An 18,945-nucleotide genomic window follows, 5' to 3' on the forward strand; every position below is an offset into this window, starting at 1 on the left:
TTTAAACCTAGAATATAAGTAATGAGTTAGTAACAGCTATACACCAAAGCACAGTGTATCAAAACCATAAAACACTAAAAGTACCCAATAAACATAAACATAAATAAACAAATTTTCTGATTTTGGCAACTCCCCCTCAACTCATTACTCCCCCTTAAGAGCTGTTTTTCTGCTTCTCAATCATCAATGAACTTCTCCCCCTTTTTGACAGGAATGGCCAAAGGGTCACTGTTTAGGCTGAGTGGTGAAGCTGTCAAGTTTTGTAGACAAGACATCAATCTGGTCCTGCATGGCTCTCATCCGCTCAGAGTGCTCAGTCTGGACTTCCCTGATCCCATCAAGTCTTTCCAGAATGATTTGGAAAGCATCTGGAGGTGTATCTGAAGAAGTTGAAGCTCTAGACCTTTTGCAACTCCTCCTAGGTGTTGAGGTTGATGCATGCCCTACTCCCTCTGCTTCAGTCTCCATTGGGACACCCTCTCCTTCATCACCTTCATCTTCTTCTCCCGGAAGCCTAACACTCATCCTTTTGCAGGTAAGCTTGTTAATTGCAGAGGGTGTGGACATGGGACTGATGTCTTGAGGGATTGGAACACCCTTCCTTCTAAAAATCCTCATTAGCAAACTGGGAAAGATCAATTTAGGCCTAGAGGTTGTTCTTGTCTCATCCACAATGGTGTCATATATGTGGGAACTTATGTCTATGAAATTCTTTTCTTTGAGATCTGTTGAAGGCTAAAATTTCACATTCCATGAAAAGTAAAGAAGGCCCAATTCAAGCAGCAAGAAGAATCAACATTAAGGCCCAATTTATGTTCAGATTTCCAGCAAAAAGGCCATTAAAAAATCCAGCAAAATCCAGTGAAAGAACTGGGCCGGGATACCCAGAGGCTGCCAGAGGCTCGGGATCCTCGGGACGTGCAGCACAGCTAACGTGGGATTGAGACAGCTCAAAAGGGTTACCACGAAATACAATAAATGAAGAACAGATATGTCCTTCTCAAGCACCCAGTGGTACAGCAAAGAACCAGAAACTTGGAGAGTGACAATTCATGAATAAAAAGCTGGTACATCGAGAAACCCAGAATGAAGAACTATAAAGGGAAGCAACTGGAAGAGAACTTTCAACCCAGCAGTAAAAGATTCCAACTATTTGGGAATAATGACAACAAGGAAATAACACCAACGGCTAAATGAGAAATCTTGAAAGAAGAGAGATTGAAAGCTAATTGCTGAGGACGCCCCGGAATGGAAAGTCAGCAAATGACTTTTAGAGAAACAGCAATAAAAGATGAAAACTATGAGAAAAATGGAAGAGACCAGCCCTTGAGCAACTGTCACAGCACAAGCTCTGAGGGGCAAAAGAGAGAAATCACTAGTACCATGGAGCCCTAGAAAACACACTATAAAAGGAAGAGAAAACCCATGTTGAAAGGCAGAGGATTTTCAGTAGGAAGAATATCAAAAACAGAGTCATTAGAACTCTGTAAAATTTAAGAAAAACAGAGGAATGTCTCCCGGTATCCCAGAAACAGCCACTATAGCACATACTTGGATTCAAAAGGATTCAAACTTTGCAAGTCTTAGAGGCTTGAATAGCCATCAAAGTCTGTAATTTTTGAGCTTATTTGAACCTTGTATCACGTCTTAGTGAGCACACTTGTAATCCACAATCAAGAAAAACAATGAAATATTTCATATTGATTTGAGAATTTCTAACAATTACTTTGCATATTTCTTTACTGCTTCTTGCTGTTCAATACATATATATTCTTGCTTGTAAAGCTGAGTCCCTGCCCAAGCAAAACCACTCAGAATTGAGTTCAAAATCCCACAAGTCTTGTGCAAAAGCATAAGTCTGTGAGAATTGGGGCCAGGATCCTCGTGGCTGAATCATCCTTATGAAATTCATTTACATATATGTATATGTATTAATATATATATAGTGCAGAGAACCAGATATTCTGGGTTCTTACAGGCCTAGTATGTCCCGGGATCCCACGACAGTACGCCCGGGGTACCAAGTGAAGGAATTCTTTAAAATGAGGAATCGCATTTTTGCCTTGAGGAGATTTATGTGACTTGCGCACAACTTGGTTCGTAATCAGCCCCCATTTAGCTGCGGTGAACCAAGCCCAGTCCACCAAAACAAAACTATTTGGCCCAGGATCCTTGGGCCTGTGTGCTAAAGAAAAAAGCACTCTCACAAGATCCATCAGAAAAACTGCTCTAGCACAATTGATTGTAGTCAATTTCTTAATGGGATAGAGGTTAAACATCATAATTATTGTTAGACACCTCATGTCCACTGGAAAGGCAGTGGTATTCAAACATTGCCCTTCTCTCTGCCCACCTATCCTTTGTTGAACTGTTTCAATAGAAACACTTCTATCTTTGTAATTGATAAATTCCTCATCATCTAATCCTTCAAGCCCTAGTACATCATCTATGACATGAGCATCCAAAACGAATTCTTTACCTTTAACCCAGCAACTTAATTCATTCTCCTTTATCACAGCATTTGAGTAGAATTCCCTAATCAGGGGTTCACACACAACAGGGAAATCACTCAGAAGCTTTTCCCATCCTCTTCCTTCAAAGCAGCTGGGAATAAAAGTTTGTCTTAAGTCCTCCAAATCTACAAATCTTTCTTGAATAATTCCTGCATTCAAGAAGTTATCCTTGTATCTCTCAAAGTGATGAACTGACCTAAACAGTTTAGAATCCATCTTTAATCTTTTGTCAGCCTTCTTTGCAGTAGATTTCTTCTTCTGAGGTGAGGGAGCCATCTGTGAACAATCAGAAAAGGCCACAACAACATAGAACAATATATATGCATAACCAGTCAGTACCATGTAATTAACAAAGAGATATCATCCATACAAATGCACTTTGAACACTTAAACAATAAGCTACTTAGATCAAACACATGGATAAACCAAGCCTAGGATAGGAAACACATGAACAACATGGAGAAACTATCCTAAAAACAGATATATGTCATTGAGACATATAATGGAAAAATGATATGACACACAATCAGTATTTTGAGGCTAACAGAAGCTCCCAACAGATTAACACACTAGAACAAGCACATTCAGCACAGTAAAAACACACAATATCCAACGGAACATTTTGAAACAACACAACAGCTCAAGATCAGATAGAATAAAAGACACACTAAGCTAAGCACAGGATGAAGACCAAAAAGGCAACGACTATCATCAACACAAACTTTAGCAACAGCAACCACAGGCTAAGCATGAACAATGAGCAAAATCCGAAACACAAACCCATTTCAAAAACACAAACATATGCGAAAAATCAAAGGGGAAAGGCACAAAATCAAGTAGAAAAGAGTGCAAAACTGAAAACCCATACCTGTGACTCGAAGATTTTGAGCTACAAGAATGCAACAATGGAGATTGGAAATGGGAGCACGGAGTGTTTGGAAAGGAGATAGTTTAGAGAGAAGATGAACAGTCACAAAAGTTCGAGGAAAAACTGAAAAGAGGTTTAAAAAATGCTCCTGTTTCTGCAAAACACGCGTTTTTCGCGACTTGATTAAGTCGCCACACAGTCGCCAGCTCAAGCCGCCAAAGCACTCAAGAACAAAAATTTGAAAAATTTTTTCTAAGTGTTTTTCGCGACTGGAAGGTCTACCCGCGAGTGAGTCGCGAGCTGAGCCGCGAAAATCTCTGAGAGAACCTCGCGACTGGACCTTCCACTCGCGAACAAGTCGCCAAAAATGACCAGCAAAGATGCGACTGAGGCTCGCGACTTGACATACCCGCGACTGAGCCGCCAAAACAGGGCAAAACTGGATATTTGAAATTTTTAGATTTTTCAAACAAAACACTTTCCAAAAACACCTAAAACACTCAAAAATCTTTTTCTGCTTGAATTAACAAAGATTGAGCATGTGAAAACACATTTCATCAAGTACAATCACACAAATGAATATGGCATTTATTGAACATAAACTTGTGTGTTGTGTGTGGATATCAACAATGAGATAGTCCTTTGTCTAATGTGAAGCTTCAATGATCAATTCAACCAAGGCATACACAATTAGCACTAGATCATGTGACCTATCTCAATTATAGAAATATGTATATATGACCTCCCACAAAACTTGATAACATAACTTGGAGCTTTACATTTTACTCCCCTTTTATTCATAACATTTGATCTTTTTGATCTTTTTGAGGCAATCACCTCTCATTGTGAGAGTGATATTTGACATTTCATCTTAATGAACAAGCCTTTGGCTTTTTGAATAAACATTCACTTTAATATAAGGTCGCTTACCCTTTTTCCTAGTCGAATACTAGAATGTGCGACAGGCTTTTGCAGCTCAATATCTCTTTTCATTTGGAGATTTACATTTGGTGAGCTCTTTTTAGCAAAACAAAAATAAAGAGTGGGAAGATATATAGACACAAGTTTATGCATGTCTCAAGATCAACATAACCATTCACTAATCATTCATGACAAGTTTGAAGATCTATTTACAACAATCACATAGATTTCAAGATTTTTCCCACAGTGATATGAGTGCATGAAAACAAGCAATGCTCGAAAATGCACAAAGCCATTAGCATAAAGGTACAAGGCAAAACAAGTTTTGAGACAAGACTCAACAAAGTTAATCAAGCTTTTTGATTTTCTAATTTTTATGTGATTTTTGGATTTTTGACACAAGAAACAAAAAGATTGATAAAACTAAATTAAAAAATATTCACAAGTAGACAAGCAAACAACCAACATCAAAAACAGCAAGCAAACCAAACAAACATTGTCGCAAAGCATAGGAAGTATTAATGCATGGACATGTTGTAATGCTTATGCATGAGTACCCTTTTTCACCCACACGTCACTTGCGTTTGGGGTGATTTCCTTATAGGATTGGGTACGGGAGTTAGGGCTTTCAAACCTTCGTGAGAAGCTTTCCAAGCAGTTGGTGAATGCACCAATCATCTTCATCACGTTCATCATTCCGGGATCTCCATTTTGATCTCTAGATTGATCACCTGCCCAAATTCTCCTATCATTTCTGGGTCCTCCTGACCTTTGAGGAGTTGCACTGTTCTTTGCTCTCAGCTTTTGGCAATTTGGTCGAGTATGCCCTTGAAGTCCGCAATAATGGCACACATAAGTTCCTCTAGGACCTCTTTGTGGTCGTGGACGTGACTTGGCACGAGATTCAGACCTGCCCACAGACTGATTACGGGGATTCAGCATCCGTTGGTTCACCACATTCTTCTTCTCCTCCACCTCGAGCTTCTCACCAGTAAGGTCAGCTACAACTGGATCTTTGGCCTTTACAAACTTCACTTCTTTAGTGACATTTCCAGATGAACTACTTCCTCCGGTATATCCCAATCCGGATTTGTCTGAAAAGCTCTTTTGAGATGATATAACATCATCTAGCTTCTTGGTGGTGACCCTCTCTATTTTAGCATTCGCTTGCACAACCTCATTCTCAAGAAATCTCACTTTTGTGTAAGTTTCGGACAACTCACCATTCAGTGTTTCTATCTCACATTTGGCCTCCCTATATCGGATTAGGAGACTTTTTTAGTCCTCCTCAGCCTTCTTCATTTTTCTCACAGCAGCCTTGGCCACCCTTGTATACTCACCCGACTTCTCTAAGAGTGAGTTATAATTCTCTTGAAGATTTGCTGTGCTTTCATCTTCTTCAGCATCCGATTCTTCAACAATTCCTAGTGATTCATCATCACTATGTTCTCCAAGGTCTCGTACAAGCAGATTCAACTCATCCGAAGACTCAACATGAGCAATAGTCATAAAAGCTGAATAGTTCCCCTCTCCATCACAGCTCTCTTCAAATTCTGAGTCAGACGAATCTGAGTCACTCAAGGTCGTGGCATACACTTTACCTTTCGATTTCAAATAATTTGGACATTCCTTCTTAAAGTGTCCATGCCCGTTACATTCGAAGCAAGTGACACCTTGTGTGGGTTGGGATTCTTTTCCATCTTTCCTTTTGAAATCCTTCTTCTCCCTTCCAGAACTTTGGAATTTTCTTTTATCATCAAATTTGCCATTATTTTTGAATTTCAAGAACTTTCTGAAATTTTTGACAAGGTAAGCTACATCTTCGTCAACCACATCTTCTCCTGATGAGTCTTGATCTTCCACCTTCTCATTAATGGTCTTTAGAGCAAGGTATTTACTCTTCCGTTGATTGGGCAGCGACATCTCATAAGTCTGCAGAGAACCAACCAGCTCCTGTACTTTGATGTCATCAAGATCCTTGCTCTCTTCAATTGCTGTCACTTTAGCACGAAAACTTTCCGGCAATGATCGAAGGATCTTCCTTACAATCTTTGAGTCCTCCGTTTTCTCCCCTAAGTTGAACTTACTAACAACCACCTCATTTAGCTTCCCATAGAAAGAGTCAAAAGACTCATCCTCACTCATTTTGAGCTCCTCAAACCGAGTGGTCAGCATTTGTAACTTGGTGTCTTTCACTTTCTTCGTGCCTTCATAAGTGGCTTCCAGAATCTCCCATGCTTCTTTGGCAATGATAATGTGAGAAATCCTGTGAAATTTATCTGGAGACACACCACAGAAAATAGCATTGAGTGCTTTACTGTTAGCATTAGATGCAGCAAGTGCTGCCTTATCCCATGTGGATTTGGCTGCCTCAGGTTTGGTCCAACCAATCTCAACAGCATCCCAAACGGATTCATCAATAGAACACAGAAAAGCTCTCATGCGAACCTTCCAAAAAGCATAATTACTACCATCAAAATATGGAGGTGCATTTAGGGATTGAGACCTATCCATCTCAAAAGGGAGTCAAGGATCACACAATGGTAATGAAACCAATAGCAGTGTACCCGCTCTGATACCAATTGAAAGTTCAAAAACGTGTACAAAACACCTTTGAACGTTTAGACCCCCAAATAACAACTTAACCAATTCAAGCAATATGTCAAACAACTAGTGTGCGGAAACTTAACACATGCTATAATACGAAATTGGTTAAAAACTATCTAAGCCATAACAAAATAAAACCACAGCAGATAATAAAAAGGCAAAGATAGAGAGGAAGGAAGATGCAAACACAAAGACAACACGCGATGTGTTATCGAAGAGGAAACCGAAGTCCTCGGCAAAAAACCTCTCCGCCGCCCTCCAAGCGGTAAGCAATCCACTAGAAAATACAGTTGGGATACAAGGACAGCAATAGACCCTCCAAGCCTAATCTACCCAGTGCACCTAAGCCCTCCAAGCTTCTTGCTCCAACGAGGTTGCGCCGAACCTTTTTCTTTTCTAGCTTCCCGGATTCCGCTACTAGACCGTAGCATCAACCAATGAAGATTGGTTCCTTTCTAACTGCTTCCCAGAAATCCAAACAGCTGACTCACAATGATGATGATGGTGAGAACCAGGTTTGGTATAATGCCTCTCAAGGATTTGACAATGGAGAGGAAGAGAGTTGAGGAATTTGAAGAGACTCTAAGGTAGAGATTGTGGGTGATACAATCTGGTTTTTCTTTAGGGTTTCTCTCTCAAAATTCTCTCTGGAAGCTCTCTTTCAATCGTGGGTAAAAGGGGTATTTATACTGGAGTGGGAGAGGAATGTGAAACGTCAGGTTTTACAAAACAGGGGTGGCTCGCGGCTTGACCTCACGGCTTGACTAAGTCGCGAGATCCAGTCGCGAGTTAACCGTATGACCAGTTGTCTTGTTTTGTCCTGTAGTGCTCCAGCTAGCATGACTGTTCATCTTCCAGCATGCTTGGCACGTGTACTGCTTCTGGCGGCTTGCAGCCGCGAGTCACCCGCGAGTCCCAGCCGCGAGTCTCTGTTTTCTTGCACACTCTTGGGCAATCTTCACTCTATCTCACTCACTACCCTTACAACAAACCCACCTAAATACAGGGTTACTAAATGCTGAATTACAAGCAAATTTGGCACGGAATAAAGCCAATTAGATGGTTGAATAAATTCAACCTTACATAATCTACTCGAGGTGCTTGGTGGGTCTCTATAGGATTTTTTAACTCACCACTAATTTACAACATAACTCTTAAAGTCAATCACTATCATATTTTGCATGATTGTTTCGAAAAATTTTCAATTACAAAATAAAATATATATTGCTTTTTAATAATATATAATTTTTTCTAAGTGATAGTTGATGTTTAAAAATGGCACAACTCACTCAGCATGTACCAATATTCTAATTTGAGAATAAAAATAAATTTAATAATGTTAAAAGGCACAGCTGACATGCATCTCATACAAGCTTCCACCAAGAAAGTTCAAATTAATGTATCCAATATCTAATCTATAATACATATAAAATCAAAATCTTTGTTCGAAATCTTAATATTTTCCACATAAGCATTAGAGGCCTCACCATTTTTTACATTATTATTCTAATATATTTTTTAATTGGATTAAAAATTTCATTAGGGTTCCTTATATATATTTTTGAGCAAATGAAAAGGCTAAAATTAAGATTTAAAAAAATTAAAAATAAAAGTGTTGAGGAGGATGCAAATTTTGTGTACATGTCCTTGCAAACTCACCTAATTTGAAAATTGTAGCCATAAAGTGGATATATTTAAAAGGTAAATGTAGGGTCCCGATTTGTGGTCCAAGCCCAAAGTGTATGGGATCTCGGCCCAATGAGCCCAATACAATAAATTTGTAAAGAGTGGGTCAAAGAACTAGGCCCTAATGAGTTAAACAACAGCTAGTATTGAATTAAATGATAATCAAACACAAATAAGAGGTATTGATATCAATGGACTTTCAATCTGAGGAGGTCACAATTATATATATTAATCACAGTTGGATATAGAGACAATTTTGATTGCTATAGTGTTCTCCCTCTATTTTTTCAATCCCCCTTCATGAAGAGTCCTTCACATTATATATCCTCTTCTGAACCATCCTCATCCTACATCTGTTGATCATCTGAGCCTTTACTTAAGTACATGTCCCATCAAACACCCTTTCTGGTTCTCTATGAGTTGTGGTAACTAAGGTAGTATTGTTTAGAGGTCTTTTCCACATAAATGCGGCCAGAAAAGCAGCTGCAGTGCATTTAATGTGGTGGTGGCAGCTTTCCCTTAGATATTTCTAGGTCTCCTTCCTTCTTGTATGTTTATGAGGTATATCCCTATCATTGGAGCTTCTTGGAAGATCACTCTAATTGCTGGATTATATATTTTTAACTGTATTCATCTCCTCCTCGGACAACTTTTCATTTGCTCCCTACTTATGGGACCTGAACTGGGAATATCTAATAATTATTTGCTCCTCCTCAAACCTATTTATATCCTCGGATAAAACCCAATACCCAATACCCAATATACGATCTTGGGCCCTTATCCCTACAGTAAACATCATATTTAAAAGGTAGACATAATGAGCTTTCCAACAATATTTCATTTGAACCAAATGGAAGTTGGAAAGACCAAAAAGTAAGTGAGCTAAAATAGGAACTATCATCCACACATGGTCCAAAATTAGGTTTTAGTACCCTCCATGCATACATTTTTCTCATTGCTCATGAAAAATTGCTTCAAAAATTTGGTGTTTTTTGAAGCTAGAATTGAATAAATCCTAAGAAAAAGGGCATCTCAAAACAACTTTCGGATTGTTAGAAATCACTTATGCAAAAACAACAAAATAGACTTTCTCCCATTTGGATCATCCTACTTTAGAGCAGGGCCGGCCCTAGGCCTAGGCCATTTAGGCTATGGCCTAAGGCCCCTGACATAGAAAGGCTCCCAAATTAATAAGGGTAAGTAAGTCTTTTTTTCCTAATTAAAAAAATTGTAAGTTACTTGCACTTATTTTTTTATCACCACTTATAAATTGATATGTCACAAATTACAATACATAATTCAATGTACTCTTTTTATTATTATTATTATTATTATTGAAATGTCACATTAGTTTGTAAGTTTTTTATAGTAAAATTTGTAGTAACTTTAACATCTTCTCCAGTCACAAAAAAAAATTAAGAATTAATAAAACTACAACACAGTCACCAATTCAGCATTAAGTGAATGAAAAATGTTAAAACTAATACAAATTTTATGACAACACTTACAAACTAATGTGGCAGGAATATAATTGGTGCCACTCAAACAATATAATAAATGAATATTTTGAATAATTTTTTTTTTTTTATTTGTGACATGTCAGTTTATAAAACCTACATAATAAGTATCACTAGCTCATCCAAAGTGAATTAGTCTTATTAATTAGTAAGAACTAATAATAGATTTGAAATAAAAAAATAAATATAATATAAAAATAAATTAAATATTATTTAAGTGATATTTAGATATAAAAAGCCCCCTTTAAAATTTTTGTCTTAGACTTCAAACTATGTTGGGCCGGCCTTGCTTCAGAGCTAACTAACTTTTTGCACACTACGCCAAACTACATAAAGCTGGAACTTTCAAAATGTAAGTTGTACAAGCTTTTCGAAGGCAGCAAGAAAATTTGTAGTTCGAGAAGACTTTCAACCAAATGTGCAAAGCTGATACTTCAAAACTAAGAGACACGGATAAAAAACAAGCTAGGTAAAGTGTAAAACTTGGAGCTGAATCTGGTGCTTAGCTCTTACCTGTGCCTTGGCCTTGATGCTCAATATAAATCTAAGTGTGATAATTACATGCAATATTTTAATGTAGTAGTCCTCCGACATGATTCTACAAGGCAAAAAAAAAAAAAAAAAAAAAAAAAAAAAAAAAAAAAAAAAAAAAAATTACTCCAAAGCTCTCCCAAATACTCCCAAAAAAAAAAAAAAAAAGTACTGCGAGGGTATAATTCTTTCATCTCTCTCTTATTATCTTATTCCCATGATCTTGCTTGCTTGAATCAGTGCTTGTTTATATTAATAACATGGTGTATACTCTTTGATTACCACGAATGAATAATGCCATTCGTTATAGGATTAGGAATTGATTTTAACTAATACAAGTATGATAATCCTTGTTGTTATGTAACTATGTCCATGCATTTACAATATGGATGTACTTGATGTTATATCTCTACATGGTAGTTGGCTTATGTTCCATAACCATTTTTTAATAGCATACACATTTCATCCTCTCCCTTAGCTAGTTTTGAACAAATCGCATGATAAATGTTTGATTTTATGCTTAACATAGATAAATGTTTAATTTTATGCTAACCCATTTTCACATGTCCTACCCATTTTTTATGTTTAAATGTTTTTTTTTTTTTTAAAGTTAATTATGCAGTGTATGCTAGAATATTAAGCTTATATGAATATGAAAATATATTGAATATGTACATGTGAATTTATGATGAGCATAATTGAAGATTTTCATTAGACATTAAACTTCCATGCATGTGATATTTAGATATATTGATTCATTATTAACGTTTATATGATTTCCTCTATGAATTTTCAAATTTGTGCAAAAATTCTACCCGTACAATTCTAATAATTTAATTCTTCAAGATGTATACTCTCATCAAATTGCATTTAAACCATTAAGCCTACAACCTAATCCTAACGTTGAAATCTCTTGAATTCCTACTATATTAGGAAGTTCTGGTTTTTTTTTTTTTTTTTTTTTTTTTTTTTTTTTTTTTTTTTTTTTTTTTTTTAAGTGATGTAGGACACAATTTGCTATTTAATTATTGTAATTTATTAATTTTGGTATTTAATTTGTAATTTTTGTTATTTTAGGTTTAGGATTATTATTTCCTTGATTTTAGGTGCTTTTAATGTTTTTAGGTCAAATTTAGTTCCTATTATGGTTAGGTATTAATTAGGAGTTATTCTAGAATGTATTTTCTTGTCTACCAAGTTTTACGGAATCCTTAAATAAGCCCATAAGTTTGTAAACTTTTTTTAATAATTGTTCAATCAATAAAATTCAAACCTTTGTCTTTTCATTTTCTGGTGGATTCCAACCTCTTTCTCCTTGTGGATTCAAGGATTCTTATGAATTCAAGGAACCCTTGTGGATTCGAGATTATTTTAAAAAGCAAACATGTTTTGTTTCTTATTTTCTAGAAGTAATCGTGTTCTGCTTATTGACGCTTCCACATCCCACATTAGTTGGTATCAGAGCCTGATTTATCCTAGTCTGGTGGCTAATGTATGAGATGGTAGCACTACTAGTGACAAAAAACTTAGCAGTATTACATGACGTACAGCCAGCATTCACAAATATCTTTGCTAAAATGGCGTTGTTGAAATATGCAAACGATAAAAATAACTACAACGAAGAGGTAACTCATGGGCAACCTATTGTTAAGAAAATTTCATATAGGCCTTATAGAATAATTGCAAGTTTTAATGGTTATTTTTTAAAAGAAGATTTTCTTGATTGGTTACTTGATCTAGATGATTTATTTGACTTTGAGAATATTTATTATGAGAGAAAAGTTAAACTTACTTTGTGAGTAACTTAGTGAGTATGCCTTACTTTGGTGGGAATGAATACAGTCTAATAGAATTAGGCGAGGTAAAAAGAAAATTCGTTCACGGCCAAAGATGAAAAAGATGCTTGCTATCAACTTTTATCCTCTTTGAATTGTGAAGAACTTTTGTCATATACAAAACAAGATTATTATTGGCCAAAAAGTTTATACTTGAATTATTTTGAAGAGCCAAATATTCCACAATTAAAGGAAGAACTGCATGTAGAAGAAAATATTGTTCCTCAAGATTATGTAGAAGTCAAAGAACAAAATATAGAGATTTCTAAACAAATTAATGAAGGCCTTGTTATGCAAGAAGATCCTAAAATCAATATTATTGTGGAGGAGAATAATGAAGATCCTATTATAGAGAAGTTAAAATTAAGTAAAATTGATATAAAATATTAAAATGATGAGTTGAATTAAATAATGGGAAGGGTTCAATCCCATCAAGAAGCAAGAAGTGAAATTCTCAATCTTTCTGGTTAGATTTGGTCAGAATCCAAAGGTGGGACAACAATGTTGATGAAATTTGTCATTTAACATTACTTTTGGAACAATTTAGTTAGTTGTCAAGTTTGCAAAATTATTTTGCAAACTAGCATATCGAAGCTCTAAAACTCAAGTCCAATGAAAGAACTTAAGTCTCTAAACCTCGAGTGTGCTTCTTGGTCTACTTCTTTCTTCTTTCTATTTGAGAGACTCAAGTTTCTTCACTGAACTCGAGCCTCTAAGGCTTGAGATGCTCATTTGCTAAAATGTTTCAAAAACTTGCCAACTAAAGAAATAGTTGCTAAAATCATGTTCAATGACAAATTTCCTCCAACAATGTTTGTGGTTAAATTAAACATGAAGCATGCTTGATTTGTATCTATTTGAGGACTCAAGTGTTTTTATGACGATATTTTGCCCTTTTTAAGCATTATGTGGTGAAGGAGAGGCTTGGGTATCTATTGGGAGTTACAACTACTCGTGATGGAATAGAAATATATTAAGATATTTACACATTGCTTGTACATGCAAGGTTTACTTAAAGCAGAAAATTTTAAACTAGCAAGCACCGAAGTTATAGCAATTGCACCAGAAAGGAATAGGCAAGCAATACAGAAAGACTAATGTTAGAGACACAAAATTCTGTCACAGCTTGTTTGAGGTGGTGTTCAGCTTTAATTTCTTGTAAGTAGTTGCTCTTGAGGTGCCCCATCAGCACTAAAATTGTGTGCCTTATGGTTAGCAATGAAATATTTGTACTAAGTAGCTGATAGTCCTCTAGTTCTCTTGAGAGTGGCATAATCAACATAATGAAGCCCAAACCAAACGATATATCCATCTAGCCACTCAAAGTTGTCAAGCAAGGACCATGCAAAATACCCTCTCACATCTGCTCCTTCCCTGATAATATTACCAAGTTAAACACAAATCAGCTAGCCTTCAAACATATCATTAGAAATGTTAAAGATATCGGGTTAACTAGACTCAAATCTATTGTTCAATTCTACTTGGAGTTCAAGCAAAGAAATCCTAGTTAAATTGCAAATAGTGCAACCCTAGTTTAATGTATGGTTTGTATAGTTTTGGCCTACTATAAATACTTATCAAGCTACTATAAGTTCATTGTAATACACAGTTCATATAGTAAAGATACAACCATTAAGTGTTTTCCCCTATGAATGTAGGTCTTTAAGGCCAAGCTACATTAATTCCCTACTTTCTTATTCTTTATCTTATCTCTCTATGATAATATTTATTTTTCTTATTTTATATTTTCCCAAACACTTTATCATTATATTAGCACCATGCTTTATCTTTTCTAACGTAATATAGAAATACCACAGAGGAAAATATACAAAATGGTTGCGGGTTATGTCACTTCTAACTGCTTAAGCTATATAGTGGAGAGCCTAAAATAGTACATAAACTGATAAACCCATCTAAACAGTATAAGATTCCTTAACAGTGAGTCCTTCCTAGTTGTTTTTCAAAACAAGATAGAATACAAAGCATAAACATATGTAAAACGCTTAGTGCCAGTGATGGCTTCATCTTCTAGTACCTCATTGCTGTTGCTAGAGCATCTAAGTAGCTGTTCATGTACTCCACTCTCTTGATATCATGAATTGAATTTTCCATGGTGGAATGGGGATTCTCCTTCTCACAAAACCCTATTAGGTACGCTAGAATTATATAACAACTTTTTAAACACATAGAGCCAATATTTATTAGAGACCATAAAAGCTTAATTTGCACTCACCATTTTCTGTTATAAACAATGGAATGTTGTTATATCTCTATTTCATATATGTCACCATCTTTTCCATTCCTTGAGGATAAACAAATAGCCAGTCACATGCCGTCTGCATCAATAGGGAGACTTAGTAATTTAGCAAAATGCATAGTTGTGGTGATTTCAACAAGTGAGATTATATATTTATACCGGCTCTCCAATGAAGATGTTCTTTTTAGCTGTTCGTAAAGCAAAACCTTCTGTTCTCGAAGCTCCCGGCCCTGGTTCACACGGAGAAAATATACAGTCTTTTATATAGAAGCTGGTGTAGTGATTGATGCCAATGAAGTCTAATTTATTCTTCAGCTTCTCCAAATCATGTTTTGAAAACGTAGGAAAGTCCGATTGAAGAATTTCTTGCATCTCTATTGGATATTTCCCACGTATAATTGGGTCTAAGAACCTGCATTGAACTTCTAGATTAAGTCAGAGCAGTGTCTCTATTATGAATGCAAAGTTCTAAAGAAATCACTTTGTCAACAAGTTTTTAAATTGTGGGTCAGTTAATGATGTTTTTTTCACCAGTTCATGTAGAAAGATTGAGCCCTCTCAGCTGCTAACTTATCTTCCCAGGAATCACTAATAGGTTCATACCACACAGCATTCATAACAATTCCAATGCTACCTCCTTGTTTTTTCTGGATGTTGAGTAAGAAACATTTTAGTAAAAAAAAAAACTGCTTTATTGTTTCATTCGTGATATCTCCTAAAGAGTGTTTCATCAAGGACTTGGAAGACATTGACTAATTTACCTGGTATTTGGTTCTATAAATACCGACAGCAGCAGCGTGGGATAGGATCATGTTATGAGCCACAACAAAAGGCTCTTTCTCTGAATCCCCACTGCTACAATTCCCAAATGGCCAGGAGCAGTGACATGGTGGGTAATCGCCTGTCCTGTAACCGCGAATCGCTACTACATTGGGCTCATTTAAAGTGGACCAGTACTTGACCCGGTCCCCAAACAATCTAAAACATACATCTGCATAATATTTGAAATCCTCCCTGAACAAATGATTTTATTCCATATAAGAGGTAGCCAATCTCATATAAATTAAGGCACAGATAGCCTAAGTAAACCTTTACAGGACTGCAGTAAGAGAGTGCTGCCACTTACTGCGCTTTGGAACTCAGCCAAGCTCCATATTTGCCTTCAAGCTCCTGAGGAATGTCGTAATGAGTCAATGTCACGAAGGGTTGGATCCCTGAAACCAGAATATGAAAATTAATAGGGAAATCAGGAAATATATTTTTTCTTTCTTTGTAATTGAAAATTTTGTTTACCTATGTGACAATGTGGTATGTATTCACAAGTGACCACATTTGTGAAAATTGCAAGAGTAGATTATAAAGCGAAAATGACTTGGATGAACATACAAATTGTGGAAGTTGAAGTGACCTTTATGCAGAAGAGCGTTTATGAAGTTGTTATAATGATCAATGCCAGCTCTATTCACTTTTCCAAATCTTCCCTCTGGTTTGAAGAAAGGGTAGGTGTGAGAGATAAAAAGTGTTAAGTTATTGATGCTTCTAAAAATTTAAATTATTAGGAAATGATAAATTTAATTATTTAAACAACACGCCCCTCACATTTGAGCTCAAACTCTATTTTAATAAGTGAGACCCAACATATGAGATTTTAAATTAGAGGTAGTGTGGAGGAGATAATGATCAAACTCAAAAGTTCCTGCCATGATACCATATTAGATTACCGATTGTTCTAAAAGCTTAAATTACCGAAACTTTTGAGACAATCGATAGTTTAACAGAAAGTCCACTCCCTTAATCAAGTTAGAAGGTCTTTCCCTTTAAAAAATTGAAGAACTTATTGGGTAGAATTCTTGCCCATGATATGGAGAAACGATAGCTGCTAACTCCCATTAGATCCATGAGATATAGATCCTCCTATTTTCTCATAGCATAGCAAAGCATATTGATCAGTTTTGTTTTGAAAATTTTCATAGTTTGAACTATTTAGTTACTCATGAATAATATTAGAGAATGGGAAAAGTTGACGGATACTCTAAGGACATTATTTTAAAAAATATTTTTAGAAATTTTTTATAGGAAAAGAGAAATGCAATTGACTTTTTGATGCCTTTATATATTTTTCATAAAAGTAGTATTAAAACTTTCTTAAAATTGTCTATTACCAAATACTTTAAAACACCCGTTAACAAAACCCTTAAACTGAAAACCTAGAAGATCATTGACAAGCCCTATTACAATACTATGGGACATCCCTTGTTCTGTCACAATAGCAAATACGCTCTATTTCTAATGTTTGGAGAGATAGACGGTGTCTTTCCAAATTCTAAAAACTCCATTAAATGTATTGGATTAATACGCTTCATTTCTTGCTAATGAAGTTCCTCTAAGTAGTCTATTTGCAAAAAAAATCAGATGCAGAGTTTGCTTTGCTCAAATTATGTCTAGTTTCAATTTACATGTCATCATGGCGTAAAGCCTTTTCAGCTCTTTGAAACACAAAAATCCTATAATATGTTTCTTTTACATGATTAAAGTGAGCTCATAATCATGGGCTCCTTTTCTATCAGCCAGTGCCTTTAATATAGTGGGGTTGAAAACTGACCTTATTAGCACAAATAATTCAATGAACCATGATTTATTTAATAGTGATGAGAAAACAAACAAGATCTCTAAATTAAAAAAGGTGAACTTACAATAAGATAAAAAGTGCATGACAATTATATGTGTGCTCCATAATTTATCAATTAAATTTTATTAGCCACATACTTCTGTGAGGTTGTCACGTCAACATCATCAACTGTCTACGTCAATTTGGAAGGACTCACACATGAAGAAAAATGTGTAAAATTACATATTTTTTCTTAAAAATAACTCACAATAGTGAGTGTATAATTGTGTAAATTTATAAATTTGCTACAATAACCTTTATACCGACAATATTCATTTTGTATTTAGTTTTTTTATTCCTTCTTTACATATCTCGAGGTTGAAGGAAGATAGTAAACGGTGGTTGTTGTATGTGATGAAAGATACACAATTAAAAAAATTAAGAAAAATCAATATTTTTATAATTAATATGTAGTAAAATAAATAATTTGACGTGAGATGTTTTGAAAAGTGAGAATGTAAAATAGCTAGAAAAAGTAGGTTAATCCCCATCAACATTTGCGCCTGAGAAAGTCTCTAAACAAATGCCACAATTCTAATATGATCAACTATGAGTGGTGGGGAAAAAGTAACGCATAAATGTGAAAGTGGAAGGCAGCCACTCATAATCAACCATATCAGAATTGTGGCAAAAGTTGTGGTATAAAAATGATCGTAGAACAAGAACTGTTTCACCTAGATTGTGTATATCATTTTTACTTTATATAGCTAAGCATGTGTTTGCTCCTCTCTCTCTTTCTAACTCTGGCCTTGCGCTTGAATTGAATTCAAATTAAGAACAAATTCATCGTCAACATTCTCATACAAAATATAATAACAATAACAACAAAAGGACTTGAGTTATTGGATATCGATGGTACTGGTCAACAGCAATATCTCAAGTTACTCCCATCCATGATTTTACCTGTAGCATACAACTCAAACCATCAGAGGAAAAGATTGAAAGGGGAAGGGGGTGTTAAAGAGCACTAAAAACAGAAAACATATGCTAACCAAGCATATGAGTGAAAACATCCCAGTTATTAAGTCCTTTACCATAGCTCAAGAAAGCTCCTTCAAACTGAAAATGAAATAAAACATAAAAATATATTGAAAACAAAAATAATCTGATTAGTGATTAGTATGTTTGAATGAACTTTAATTTTGAGAGAAATGAGAGAGAGGCAAGAAACCTGATAAGAAGAAGAAGCTGTTCCAAAGAGGAAGTTGCTTGGGAATTGAGATGATTCAATACTTCCTTTTAGAGATATGGTATCACATGTTGCCACTAGAATTGGAAAGCACATATGAAATACAAAGAAAGCATGCAATACTAATGAAATCTCCATAGTAATTAATGCTATTCCAAATAAAATGAATCCTTTTTGAGAAAGAGAAGTAAAAGTTACTCTGGTGAACTTATTATGGAGTACTATCTTTTTAGAAAATGAGAATTTATGTTGTTCAAAGGGTAACAATTAGAAAGATAGTATACTAGAGAATATGTTAGAGTGTATCATCATTTCTATATGACTCATGTGCACATTTTTAGGGGGAGAAATTT

General features: G+C 35.5%; 1 protein-coding gene and 1 long non-coding RNA gene across 5 annotated transcripts in view; both read right to left on the reverse strand.

The window, feature by feature from the left end:
• Positions 1-18,945, reverse strand: part of LOC126727138 (beta-glucosidase 46-like) — a 142,194-nt gene that overhangs the window by 67,598 nt on the left and 55,651 nt on the right. For 2 of the 4 annotated variants that reach the window (XM_050432665.1, XM_050432660.1), the window contains exon 2: positions 18,575-18,669. Coding sequence is in view for 3 of the 4 variants with exons in the window: in XM_050432660.1 (XP_050288617.1) it covers positions 18,575-18,669 (95 nt within the window). In the remaining variant the exon portion in view is untranslated. Of the gene's footprint in view, positions 1-16,143; positions 16,219-18,574; positions 18,943-18,945 lie in introns of those variants that run through there. The other 2 variants (XM_050432656.1, XM_050432659.1) reach the window with 2 other exon arrangements.
• LOC126727144 (uncharacterized) lies at positions 15,695-16,122 on the reverse strand. Its single transcript, XR_007656167.1, has 3 exons — positions 16,029-16,122; positions 15,862-15,905; positions 15,695-15,749 (listed from the first exon to the last, which is right to left on the reverse strand). It is a non-coding gene; the product is annotated as an uncharacterized LOC126727144 (long non-coding RNA).

This window comes from Quercus robur, chromosome 5 (assembly GCF_932294415.1).
Source record: "Quercus robur chromosome 5, dhQueRobu3.1, whole genome shotgun sequence".
Lineage (NCBI taxonomy): Eukaryota > Viridiplantae > Streptophyta > Magnoliopsida > Fagales > Fagaceae > Quercus > Quercus robur.